This window comes from Danio rerio, chromosome 23, assembly GCF_049306965.1.
Source record: "Danio rerio strain Tuebingen ecotype United States chromosome 23, GRCz12tu, whole genome shotgun sequence".
Classification (NCBI taxonomy): domain Eukaryota; kingdom Metazoa; phylum Chordata; class Actinopteri; order Cypriniformes; family Danionidae; genus Danio; species Danio rerio.
Genome location: NC_133198.1, coordinates 28,126,405 through 28,141,248, shown reverse-complemented (window position 1 = coordinate 28,141,248; position 14,844 = coordinate 28,126,405). Strand labels below are relative to the sequence as shown.

The 14,844-nt window shown below is 36.3% G+C and overlaps 1 protein-coding gene across 10 annotated transcripts in view; it reads right to left on the bottom strand.

Annotated features, from left to right (window-relative positions):
* wnk3 (WNK lysine deficient protein kinase 3) overlaps positions 1-14,844 on the bottom strand; it is a 72,922-nt gene that overhangs the window by 25,865 nt on the left and 32,213 nt on the right. For all 10 annotated transcript variants that reach the window (XM_021469966.3, XM_021469967.3, XM_021469970.3 and 7 more), the window contains exons 3-4: positions 1,274-1,446; positions 80-300 (exon numbers count right to left, since the gene is read on the bottom strand). In XM_021469966.3, coding sequence (XP_021325641.1) covers positions 80-300; positions 1,274-1,446 — 394 coding nt within the window. The remainder of the gene's footprint in view (positions 1-79; positions 301-1,273; positions 1,447-14,844) is intronic.

The window sequence follows — 14,844 nt, the reverse complement described above, 5'->3', positions numbered from 1 at the left end:
CGCCTTACCATGACTATAAAGAGGCCAATCACATATCCAGCTTAAACCATACACAAGAAATGTAATCAAGAGCGCACACCTATGACACTCTTGGCAAACGATGTCCGCATGAGGGTGGCAAGACCCAGGTCCCCAATTTTTACTGATCCTGTTGGGCCTGTGATGAAGATGTTATCACACTTGAGGTCACGGTGAACAATGGGTGGCGTACGAGTGTGTAGGAACTGGAGACCCTTCAGAATCTGCCGGCACCAGCTGCGCAAAACCTTGGGCTTCATCACCTTAAAGCGCTTAAGATACCTGAAGCAGAGAAAAAAAAACATTAAGCAACATTTCTGAATGTTAAAACTGTATGATTCCGGACAGCAACAGGCTGAATGAACCAAAAATAACAACAAATTTAAGTATAAAAGCAAGAGCTGACAAGTTGACCATGATAGTTAAAAGTATATTTTGATGGAGTACATGCATCAATATTTTTATTTATAACAACTTTGTAGGAAAAGAATAAAAGCATAAATAAAGTTTGTGCCTTTAACTGTGTTTAAGCTAACATGCAAGCATACTTTACAAAATTTCTTTTATTGATAATATATACAGTTGAAGTCAGAATTATTAGCCCTCTTTGAATTATTTTTTTTCTTTTTTTTTTAAATATTTTCCAAATGATGTTTAACATAGAAAGGAAATGTTCACAGTATGTATGATAATATTTTTTTTTCTGGAGAAAGACTTTAATTGTTTTATTTAAACAAGAATAAAAGCAGTTTTTAATTTTTGGTGAACCATTTTGACGTCAAAATAATTAGCCCCATTGAGCAATTTTTCCCCGATTTTTTTGCCTAATTACCCTAACCTGCCTAGTTAACCTAATTAACCTAGTTAAGCCTTTAAATGTCGCTTTAAGCTGTATAGAAGTGTCTTGAAAAATATCTAGTCAAATATTATTTACTGTCATCACCGCAAAGATAAAATAAATCAGTTATTAGAGATGTATTATTAAAACCATTATGTTTAGAAATGTGTTGAAAAAATCTTCTCTCCGTAAAACAGAAATTGGGAAAAAAATTAAACAGAGGTGCTAATAATTCTGACTTAAACTATATATATATATATATATATATATATATATATATATATATATATATATATATATATATATATATATATATATATATATATATATATTCACATTACAGTATTACATACATAATATTCATATCCTATTAATATAATAGCAAATATATAACGGTAAGAATGCCATGATACACACGTTTTGAGTGTTCCTGAGGTCATGAGCTCGGTCACAAGGACGATGCACTTCTTCCCTCTAAGAACAGACTCCCAAGAGTCATAGAAACGCACAATGTTGGGATGCTGCAGACCCTTCAGCATTTCAGCCTCCTCTTTAAATCGCTGCTGCTCCGCCTTGGTCAGCTTTCGATCCTGACACATAAACAAACACAATACAAATTTATTATATGTTAATAAAGCACAGATGGAAATTAGTTCCTTTAAATTTCTTGTAACACTTTACAATAAAAGTTCAAACAATTAACATTATTGAGATACATTACTTAACATTAACAAGAAAAGCTACTTCTAAAGCATTTATTTGTCCAAGTTAATATCAATGTCAGGGTTTATTTCTACAACATTATTGCAGATTAAAGTTTATTCATCAACATTTACAATTATAACAACAAAAGCAGATCTGACAAATACCAGTGAATAGGAAGGAGTAAACAAAACAACAACAACAGCAACAACAACAACAACACTTTAGTAAAACTAAAGACAAGTCAGAAATTATGATTGCACTTTTAGGCAAAAAAATGTCAGAGGAAATTAAACAGCTTTTGCCTCCAACATCTTCTCCTAGAAATAATTATTTCTACACCCAAAAGTGCTCTTGACGGTCCTATTAATCATCTTAATGACCAACTCATAAATATTCCTAACTATTCTGTGATTTCATATAAATGTGATTTAAATTGTCACAGCAAAGTACTCATAAATTACACTGTATCGCCTCGTTAATTATGAATGTCAGCATACCATGATGGCACAGCACACTTCCAGCCACTTGCTGCCGAGAGAAAATGAGTTCCCCTTTAAAAAATGTGCTGCGAGAGAGGAATGCTCAAAGCTTTGTATCCATTCAGTTTTACTGCAAGAATGTAACCCTCCCAAATACGCCACGTTGTGTCATTCATCAGCGAATCTGACATCTTTGGTGGTTACAATACAGCACTGTGGCAGGTGGGGGTGAAGGGAGAGATATTTGGAGGTGTGTATCGACACAGCAAAACGCTTGCTTCAGCATGTGCACATACACCCAGGGCAGACTCGGAAACTGTGCACTACAGAACAATGGCCACCGGGTGGCGCTGACCAAAAGGAGATGCGTGACAGGAAGGCAACACCCAGCATTAGCCTAAAAATCCCATTTCAGCCACAGCGGCCACCATGACCAGATTGCCCCAGTGTGGCGGATGTTTATTAAATCCCTCTGCTGGCACACATTGGGGAAACTGCCACACTGCCAACACCAAGCACACACTGGCCAAACATCACACACATACACACGCACCACTTATGATTATACTCACCCTGATTAACCCTGCCATACTAATAAAAGCATATTAAAGCATCAAGGGGTTCACTTAATTCAATGCATTACTTTTAAAAGGAAAAGTTCAGCTAAAAATTAAATATGATATTTAGATTAATGTTTTAACTCTCCTAAAACAACATCAGACCCTTTTGATATGAAAAAAACATAGTTCAGAATAGATATTGTTAAACAATCATTAATAACCTGACAGTATTATCATTTTCTAACAAACTGTCCCATTATGTCAAGTCGTTCTTTGTCTCCTTCCTCCACTGAATCTGAACAGATGTTTAAACACGCCCCCAAAAAAAGGCTTGTAATCTTTAATCTGGGAGATGAACGCCTCTTTGATTTCATAGACAAAAAAAGTCAGTCAAAAATAGTCAGCCTGTAATACTCAACATTAGGTTCTCGTGGGTCATCTGACACGTGACTGAGCACAAACGACGTATAGAGATTCCTTGACCCTTAGGCATTGAGTGTTAGTGTGACCTACATGGAAAAAATAAATCAAAGATGCCTGGGTCAAAGGCTGCGATTATAGTAATGGAAACATCCATGAAAAAAAACTGACATAAAAAATCATCATCAGCCTTCACAGCTCAGCAAACTTGCAGTATGAGATTTATAGACATAATCTTACTTGAGTTTCTGTAAAGAACTTTACTTTACAGGGGGCCGTCTGTCTATGCATCAACAAACAGGGCTAATTTCTAGAGGCTGTTTGGTGGCACACAATATGATTTGCCATGTAATGAGGTTTCGCTCTTGTTAAACTTCCATCTGTAAATCATGTCGTTCTGTTTCTGCTCTGTCCTTCTCTATTAAGCCATCAACTAACTCAACATACCTTGAGGAAGTGGTCTGTGGAAACGGAGGCCCCTTGTTTTCTTTTCCTCATTTCTCACGACCGCAAAACTCAGTCTGACTAAAGTCTGTCATACATCTGTCATTCACAACTCTTTTCACATATTACTTTTTGGGGATTAAAAAAAAAGAAAACAACAACAATACTTTTATTTAGCAGAGATGCATTAAGTTACAGTAAAAACAAAAAAATCTTTTTCAAAAGTTTTAAATATTTAAATTATAATAAGAAATGTTTCTTAAGCAGCAAATCATAATATAATATAATATAATATAATATAATATAATATAACATAATATAACATAAAATAATAATACATTTTCCCAGTGATGGGTTGCAGCTGGAAGCTGCGTAAAACATATGCTGGATAAGTTGGCAGTTCATTACGCTGTGGCAACCCCAGATTAATAAAGGAACTAAGGTGAAAAGAAAATGAATGAATAATATAATACAATACAACACAATGTAATATAAAAAATAGAATATAAAAATATATAATATAATATAATATAATATAATATAATATAATATAATATAATATAATATAATGCTGCGTTCACAGCAGACAGGGATGAAGCGTCAAGCTTGAGTGATTTACATGTTAAGTCGATGCAAAAACACAAATTGACATCCAGCGGCACAAATGATGCAATTTGCACAAATGAAGTGGCGAGAGTTTGAATCACTTGAGTTGGAAAATCTGAACTTCAGCGGACATTCACACTGCACTAACCAATAATGAGCTTGCTCTTGTAGGGGAATGATTATGACGTAGTGCCTGCTGTTTGTGTCCCAAGGGCTGTTTGCACATGAGCGATAGGGCTGTGCAAAAATATTGATATATCTAACTATCGCGATAATTTATTTCACGATAGTGTATCGATAGTCCAACAACCTCCTCCTTTGCTCCTGTAGATGTCGCTAACTCGCTATCAACAAAACGCTAAGTAGTATGGTATCAGCAGTAAGCAAGAGTGAGCATAGTGGAAAATATAATGGAGCCTCCAGTTTTTAGAGTGGACGTGTGGCTGCACTTTGGTTTAAACACTATACCAAAGTACTGAATTAAACAAAAAATGCAATTTGCAAGCTTTGCAAATCTATCTTAAAATATTCGGGAAACACTACGAACTTGCGCTATCACTTAACAAGACACCACGCAGATGAATTAGCGGCACTGCGACCTCAACTAAAACCTCTCAATTCAAGGCAAACTACACTGGATAACATGATCAACAAGCTTCTGTTTGCCTTAACTAACATTGCAGAGTTACTAAAAACTGCATAGGAAGAATGGGACATCAATTGGAAGGACCTGTCGTTGTAACAAACAACGCGTCAAACATGACCATGGCAGCACAGCTGGCCGGCTTGTTGCATGTAAAATTTTTCGTGCAAGCCATCAATTTACCTGTTTTTCACAGTAAAATGTTCACGATGCTGTCAGTCGCACTGTCAGTTTCTAAAAGCCTAGTTTACCGCATATTAGAGCACTGTGTTCCAGTTTTACGTTTACTTGATGCATTTAAATTTTTTTTAACTTGCTTAAGTTGCTTATAAATTGTTTATTTAATTTATATGTGACTTTAGTGGCGTATTCATTTTAGTTCAGTGCTAAATAACAATATGCATTTAATACAGTTCAGTGAGTTCTGTTCGATAACACTGTGCAGTTCTATCGAATTGAAATGGATAGAAAATAAATTGGAATTGGAACTTTAATTTGTCTGCTGACTTCATCAAGTTGTCAATATAACATGACACGCATACTAATACAAACTATTGCAATATATCAAAATATTTATTGTATTGTAATATATATTGTATCATGACCCATGTACCGCGATATGTATCGTATCATGAGGCCCTTGCCAATACACAGCCCTAGTGAGCAATACACTAATTTAGATATGTCTTATGATAATACTATTTAGGCGCATTTATACATACAGTTTTAAAACTTATACAACTGTAAAACAAAACAAATGTATTTCCCACGTAAAAAACTATCCAAAACGCATGCAGGTCTATGTGATTTTGCGTATTTATTTGTTTTTAATATATAGCATGGATTATATAATAAACCGAGAGAGTAAATCTTTTTCATAGACCATATTTCTAAAAAATAAGCTTTTAAAGTTGTTGTTAGCAGGGTGGTGCTGACGTCACAGACCGGAATGCACTGTAGTCTGTTTATAGCCTAATGTTAGCTTTTCAGTTCTTGCGTTTGCATTTAAGATTCAAACGTGCTAAAATTTAGATTTTCGAGTGAGAATTATTCGGTTGGACAAAATGTGTAAGTGTAATAAACAATGCTTGAACACAGAGCTTAATTTTTGCCATCTTCGAAAGGCCTATAGGAAAATCCTTTAGGGATTTTATCAGTTTTATGCTAGCAGCCGATTAGCCTACAGGGTGACGTCATAGTTCCTCCACTCTATTTGTACTTGCAGGTGTTTTCCCTCTTTCACACTCATTTGCATACCATGTACTTCTGAAGACATGCACTGTAGTTACATACTACTTACACATCTAGTTTACATGCAAGTTCACAGGTATAAGTGACTGGGACCAAAAAAAAAAATAAAAATAAACCCACTATAGGAATTATATATAATAAAATAATATAATAATACAAAAATGTAATAATAAACTGATTCACTGCATTTATCCAATAGCACATCAGACTTACAATTAAACATGTCCAATTAATCTTGAAATTAAATAGAAATCTTAAACTTTTGAATGGCACCCATATTTATGATTTCATTTTGAAATGTTATGAGTTTTGAAAGGGCTCATTCAGAATATTTAAATCAACTTGATTGCTATCCCATTCAAAATTTGATTCCATAAAGTTCCAAAAACTCATTTTTCATCATCATTTGTCAAGATTTAGTCTTTTCCTGCTTATGTGTGATGGTTCCATATACAGTATGTCTTCCATCAGTCAGTAAACACAGAATAAGCAGAAGTCAGTGCTGTGCTGAATGCTCCTGTGTAAGCTTATTTGTACAGTGCAAGCATACTTTTTATGGCATAACTGGCACTACAGATACGACTTCCGTACCATTTTTGCAGCGTTGCACACCGCATGCCACTTATCTGTAGTGTTTTGCTCTGTGCAAGCATTTTCAATAACCAGCATGATTAATAATTAATTTAAATTCTGATGAATTTGAGGATCGATCCCGAATCATTTGGGAAAGCATCATGATGCATCAGTGAATTGATTTTCCCTCCCACCTCTTTCATGCACACAGAAGTCAAGGTTGACATATCAGATTGGTGAGAACAAATGTTATTAATAAAGTTTTATAGTGTCTCAATATATAGAAATATTCCATTTTCTTTGACATTAACCTACAAAAATAAAATCACTGAAAGTCTCACCGCATTCCTTGAACTCTGACCATAGATTTCCAGCCTAAATCAACATTTCTCTGTGTTGACAGATGCTTCCTGTTTTTTAGGGCATTGAAAATTGGTGCTGAGCTCTGTGTTCTGCAGCTCAAAGCTAACATGCGTATATGTTTGTCTGAGCATCTGCATGCAGCCCTGCTGGTGAACTCTGAATGCTGAGTTAGTGTCTAAGACTGTCTCGAAACGGCGCCTCTGTCTGTCTGAGTTTTTCTCCCTCTTTATGAAATTGTCTTCTCCTGGCATTTAAAATGTTGTATTCAGCATTAGCCATGTGAATTAAGAAAGTCATTAATCATGTGGTCAAAAATCAACTGGACAATTATTTTGTGCATATGAAACGCGCTGCACACACACACACACACAAAAGCATGCGGTGATTTCGGTCTTTCACGCTTTTAAGAGCAACAAATGTGTACAACTGGAAAGGGGTGGTATGTGATGCAATAATTGTTTATCTGGATTAATGGTTTTTCATGATCATTAGAAGCCAAAATCGAAATCGGACATTCGATTAATTGCACAGCCCTATTAAAAATGCTCAATATGAGGGTGGTAATTCCCTAAAAAATTGAAATGTTATTATTTTACTCACCCTCATGTCTTTCCAAACCCCTGAGACTTTTGTTTGTCTTCGCAATACAAATTAAGACATTTTGGATGAAATCTGAGAGCTCCCTCATCCTCCATTGACAGTTAAATTCCAGAAAAATAAAAAATAAAAGTCCTCTAAACAGACCATATGCCTTAAGTGCTTCAATTCGAATATTATCACACTACTAGAATACTTTTGTGCGCACACAAAACAAAAATGCTGACTTTACTCAATAGTTTCTTCTCAATGTTAGTATATTGCGCACATAGAAGATAGCACACATTGCTTGGGTGTTTTCACACCTAGACTTTTGTTTCTGAACCGGTCTCATTTGCCCTGTTAGCGCTGTTCGTTTGCAATTGCAATCGTGCTCAGATCCGTGCCAAAACAATCGGTCCGAGATCGAGCAACAATTTTAATCCCTGTTTCAAAACAAATGAATCTATTCACAGGTGTGAAAGCCCCCTAAACAATTTTTTTTAAGTGGATGCCCCTTGAGCAAAGTACAAGGACAATAAAATGCTTCACAAATCGTTACAAATTTACTTTTGCGACTGAAGCAATTCGGTTATATAAGAATTGTAGTTAACCGATGGATTATTATTAATAATTATTTTCTATAAATTTTTTATAAATTATTATTGTTACTGATTTTTTTTCAGCTTTTTGTTTGTGTGCTTGATGTTAAGTGTTGGTATTTATTCTGCTATGTGTCCTTCTTGTTATATGTGAAGCACCCCCATGTCAGAAAGAATTGCCCCAAGGGGATTAATAAAGTTTTAAATAAAACTAAAACTATCTCCAGCAGTTGATCTTCTTGCACAGACATGCTGGATCTACCTGATTTGTTGACTACTTGATTGCAAATTTATTCTTTGGCAGTTAGCAGGTCCTTCAACCCCCTTGCAAAAAAACTTTCCAAAGACACCCGTTTCTTACTCATTTTGCTGCTTATAAATAATTTATGATTTCTTGTGCGGCCTGGTACCAATAAATCCATGGACTGGCATCGGTCTGCAGCCCTGTGGTTGAGGACGACTGATGTATACCACCCATGGATACCCATGTAAACCCTCTGTTTGAAACAACAGCGCATGCTCTATATTGACACTAAAAAGATTTGTTATTTATGTTGCACAAAAATATTCTTGTAGATTGAAAATATTTCTATTGTACTACTGAAGACGCATCAAGTTTTTTTATTTGGTAGTTTTGACAATGTCACAGCTGTATTGATCTTATTCTACAATGCTGAAATGCTGAAATATCAGTTTGCAACAGTTGCATAGCGAGCTGTTTTTAATGTCTAAAAATCACTGGAAGTGAATGAGACCAGACGTCTTGAGCCAAAAAGATTCAAAACTAATCTTCTATTTCATTTTTAACAGTAATAACAAAAAAGACACTGAGAAAAATCTATTGTTTTTTTTTTATATTATGAATGTGTAAAACGTATAAACTGTTTGAAATCCCCATCAACATTTGCTAACAGCTGTTCAATATCTATGGCACAGTATAGTCACACAAACCGGTCAAACAACCTGTTACCGCACATTATGCAAGTTGAGTTTCCATGTTAAAGATGTGTCTGCTCAGTTTGGCAGTGTGTTTGTTCAGTTGTCAGGTGAGACGGCAGTAACTCAGGCTACCGTAAACAGTGTAAAGCCCAAGCCAGACTGACCCTTTCTACAAAAAGTAACACTTCAACACCCGTCACCTGTTTAGTCCCACAAAACAATACACATAAACGCTAGCCTTTGCTTGTGCTGTGGAAACATAAGCAGCATGCATTAGTACATCACAAGGCACACGCAAAGCTTTTAAATAGAATTTTGCTCAGCCATCCATGTTCACCAACCTAACTGAATTATCCGATCCCCATGGATGTGTAAAGCAATCATGACTATCAACTTTTTATTACCGTGCTAGTCGATATGCCTTTTGGGTTTAACTGCAATGAAGAGGAAAGGGAGGGTGGGTGATCAGCTCATATTACGAACACATTCACTGTAATCCAGCAGCATGGCAAAAGCAACATAATACCCACTTGTTCAGTGCGCTGCGATGTAGACATATGCCTGTCATTAGGTTTATGTGTGTGTGTGTGTGTGTGTGTGTGTGCAGTGCAGTATACAAATAAGACACATGAAACAAATTGAGATGCTCTAAAAATAGATTCATATTCATAACAACAAGCCACTGGTTACATGATAAAACCTCTTCTGACATTCAACAGCTACAGTAGAACAGACAACAAAAACATATATTATTCATAAAAATGGCTTATTTCAGAAAAGTCTGAAAAAGTCAAAAGACTGTAAATATTGATGGTAAATAACTATTACATGACAAATAATGGTTATTGTATCAAAAGCAGACTTACTATACATTGGAGAGCAAAACTAGAGAATAACATTTGCATTTCCAAAATTTTAAGCTAGTAAAATTGACAAACCCTGGCATTGCCATTTATCTGGCATTTGCACATATTTATCTGACTTTGCAAAGATGGCTAAAACCCTCAGACCGCAGGTTGTCCAGATGTTCACAAGATAAATAGGGTTGGGCCGATGGACGATGCCACCATCCATCGCCGATGGCCAATAGATAACACGATGCCGAGACGGCATCGCCGATCCTCCGCCCCGCCCCCGTCGCAAACCCGCTCACGAAAAATACACACTTGGCCCCCTTTACACAAATATGTCTTAGTGTTAAAATGGCATTTTAGAACGAGAATTATCCACATGCACACCGTGTTTTACCCAGCACTTCTGAACAGTTCTCCGTTCGCTGTAAATGCACATCACATGACCACACATGCGCACTCATGCACACACACACGCACACACAAACACGCGCACACGCACGCACACGCACGCACGCACACGCACGCGCACACACACGGTCTGAGCTCCAGGCAGAGAGCAGTGCACGTCAATACTTTATCGAGTATGTACCGCTGGATCGCATCTCACTATAGTTGTTAAACTTGATATTCAGACATCCCAAGTCTCCCGGAAGTTCCGGGAGTCTCTATGCATTTGCAGGACTCATAATGCCTGCAAAACAAGTGATAATGTCCTGGAAATCGCGCATCTCCCTCCCGGTCCTCAAATAAGTCACGTACCCTTCTCACCCCCGGAACACTTCTCGCTCTTCAGACATGTCGCGCGCATTCTATCAAACACCCCGTCCGCTTTTCACATGATGACGATGCCATCGTCTATTGCGATGTTTCACATTAGACATCGTACAATGCCAAATTAGTCGATATCGCCCAACCCTACAGATCACTTTAAAATGATTTGAACTAATTTAACTATTAGTTATCACTTTTAAGGCCTAACAGACATCTGCAATGGCTGGTAAGTATGCAAATCTCAAAAAAGTAGTTGTTAATAATTATACAGTTCTAATATATTATAGTCATTAAAAAGAGATCAATGAAAAATGTTTGTGTCAGTAGTTACACTTTCATCCACCTACTTTTATGCACATTTTGGATATGCCAAGATGATAACGCTGAGATGCTCATAAATGTTGAAAATGTGCATTAAAAAAATGCATAACTCAGTAGGATAAACTTTTTATTCTATAAGAAAAGATGCACATAAAAGACGATAGAAACATTTACCGAACAAATTCCAGCATGCGCATTAAAATAAGTCATGTGATAATAAAAATGTGTGTAAATGGACAAACCAGCAGGCTAAGCACATTTTAAAACATATGAAATGTTGTTTTGGTAATTCTTAAACACCTTGACCGTTTTAGTATTAGTGTTATTATTTTATTAATTACCTCCTTAACTGTCAAGAGCATCTGTGCTCTGCGTCTCATGGCTTCAAACGCCACCACGCAATCATTTATTTAATAAGGAAAAGATTCAAGCAGTTTCTCGTACCACAGCAAATCTAGTTTTTACTGTTGATATTTGGCGCCAGGTAATCAGGAAGGGGTGATTTTGTTGAGTCTTTGGGTGGAAACATTGCTTCATTCGCACGTCTTTTATGCAATATTTGCACATAAATAGTTAACTCGCATTTTCAGATGGAAGCATGGCTAGTGTCTCATTGAATGTGAAGTTCTAAAATAATTGCAGAACAGAACTTATTTATGTATTGGGTCAATATAGATATTGAATAAGGTCAATATTTAGTTAATTCTTTTATCTGAATTGTCTTATTGTTCTTTACATTAAGACTGCACAATTTTGAAAAAAATCTGACATTGTGATGCTTTGTTTTTTTGCAACATATATTGTGATATGAATACAATTTCACCAGATGACTCAAATGGCACTATTTTGTAAAAATTCATTGCCTCTCATTGCAAATTCATATAAACAATTCAATAAAATATTTTTTTATTATTAAAGTTTCAAATTCCTTGTGCCTGAATGCTTTAAACTCTCTCTTGATATGTTCATACAGTCACAGGCCTTAAAACTACAATCACAATTTAACATTGCAGTTCCTGCGAGGTGACAATTGCAAATGCATACATTGCATTATCAATACTAAAACGATATACTGCCCAGCCCTACCTCACATACAAATAAAAACATCTAAAGTAAATGTAAATCTAAATATTTTTAAATAGAACGCATTATTGTAAGGAATGTAGAACTTTAACTTTAACTTCAAAACAAAATGCAGAGATCAAGAATCGTTTTAAAACCCAACTGCACTTCCCAGAAGCAGAAACAGATTGTGAGGAGCCTAAAGATTCCCACCCCTACTGAACACACACTGTACGTGTGAACGTGATCCTACTGAACACCGAGGACACTGACCTTTTGCACAGACGGGGCAATCCTCAGCGGATTGTTGAGTGTGTTTAACAGAGGGCTCAGAGCTCTGCCATCAGGAAAAAGACGCTCACACAGAGCCACTGCCATTTCTTATTTACTCTCAGATACGCTGTCTCACTATACGTCTGACACCAAATTTGACCACGACTGATGGGGTGAAACATTCTGCACTCACGGTACATTAAGTTGAATTAAATGAGTTTAGTCGGGGATAGAGAGAGACAGTGCAAACGAGCACTGCTTGAAAAGCTCTCATTTCAGCATCTTTATTTATTGCCTTTTCTGCAGAGCTCAATTGAAAAGTCTCTCTCTATCCCAGAATAAACAATACTATAAATGAAAAAGTTAATCACATAAAGAGTTGTCAGTAGATTTTGCACTTCCTAAGACCCAAGCAGAATATAACACCCACATCTAGACTGTAGTTAAAAATATAAAGATATCTAAACACTATCATAATCAGAACATCAATACTCATATATTTTAAATACAGCGCTTCACTTAGTGTATACGTTGGGGTCTTCAGACAATACCGTAGGGCTGGGCGATATTGCAAAAAAACAAAAAAATAAAAAAAAACTCATGATTTGTTTTATATCATTCGATATCAATTTTTTAACATTACATTTAGGAATATTAGGATTTTATAAACCACTTTATTTTAATTGACCAACATTACAAAGGCAAATAGTTTTAATAGTCAATTTTTTTTTTATTTAAACAATTAAAACATTAATCTCATCTCCTTATAATAAAATAAACATTAGTGTTAAAGAGACTCTTAAAGTTGATAAATAAAATGTTACAAAGTGTGTGCAATAGTAAAGGTAGATCAACATCTGTAAGGTGTAAATAATAAAGATAGTAAACCTCAAACTCAAACGCCAAAACCTCAAAAAATAAAACAAATTATGATAATCAAATCTGAGCTTTAGTAAAGGATCCAACCATCATTATTCTAATACATACTTCAACATTATTTGGTGAGATGAAGAAACCACAAAAACCACAAGAAAAGAAACCAAAAAGCCACTCTGGCAACATCCTTCCATGCTTTTCTTATGAATTACTGCTGCAAGCCACCACTCTCATTTTTGTATTTGTTAAAGTTATTCTGACCTGAAGTGACAAGTCCAAGTGCGTGGTTTCCTTTACCATTTATGTGATTTGCGCTCACCTGACGTCTTTCTGTAACTAGGCGACCATCAAGCGATTCTCAGAGGATGACAAACGGACAAACCATTGCAGCAGCTCCAAAGCACGTTTATGTAGAAAAGTAAAAAAAAGTGTTGCTGTGGTTGGATGCGCTGTATTTGTCTGAGGTAATTAGTCTGTCTTTATTACTGAAATGTGTATACTCCATACAAAGTGTGAAGCAAATTGGGTAGTTCTACTTGCATGAATCGCGGTGCGCTCGTGACATTTGGAAAAGTTGAGATGTTTTTAACTATGCGCCCCTGGAAAATGAGTGCAACTTGCGTGTTCGCCGTTTGCACAATATGCGTGCGTCACTTCCACACACGTGTCGAGCAAATTGTGCGCCTCCATTGGAAATGAAAAACTTACACTCTATTATTACCTTATTGAGGCCAGATTACTGGCTCAGCAGCCAAATTAAAAAAAAAATAGCGCTTCATACCAAACTTTTTGTTTTATCGATATTGACAATGGTGGTCAGTCAATAAATAATCGAGCGTATTATTGCTCCACCCTAAGATACCGACTGACTATTAATAAAAAGATCAACATTCTAATAAGAGCAACTTTATTTGTAATGATTGTGGAATATCTAAATCAATCATTTTTGCTCTGGTTGAAGAGTGTCTTTTTGTGGCAGGCAGGAGCAGAGCTGGTGCAGACTGGTCTGGTTTGGGCTGCTTACATTCAGCCAGTTGTGTTTCTGCGTGAGTTGTGCTGTCTGTGCAGGCTTTTTGTTCAGGCCTGACAGGCACCCACTGTAATTAACTCCCTGGATCACCCTGTATACTCAATCACACGGTCAGAGAGAGAACACCCCTGCAACACTGTACGCCCCACACACACACACACACACACACACACACACACACACACACACACACACACACACACACACACACACACACACACACACACACACACACACACACACACACACACACACACACACACACACACACACACACACACACACACACACACACACACACACACACACACCACTGCAGTTCACGTGCCATTACAGAGCTGCAAGGAAAAGAGAACATAATAATAAATATTTTATTTCTATAGACACTAACACAATTGAACAAATTAAAAAGACAAAATTTCACAAAGAATGTGTTCAGGAAATATTTACTGAGAGCTTCATGAGGGAGAGAAAAGAGGAATGGGACAGAAATGTGAACATCTATTTCCCACTCTTTCAAGTGGTTTATTAGTGGAGATAATCTGTATCACAACAGCCCAATCTCTTCCAGAGAGAGTGTGTTACTATCCTAGTGCGCACACACAGAAATCCTTTTGTTGGAACCAGTTAAAAACCCATA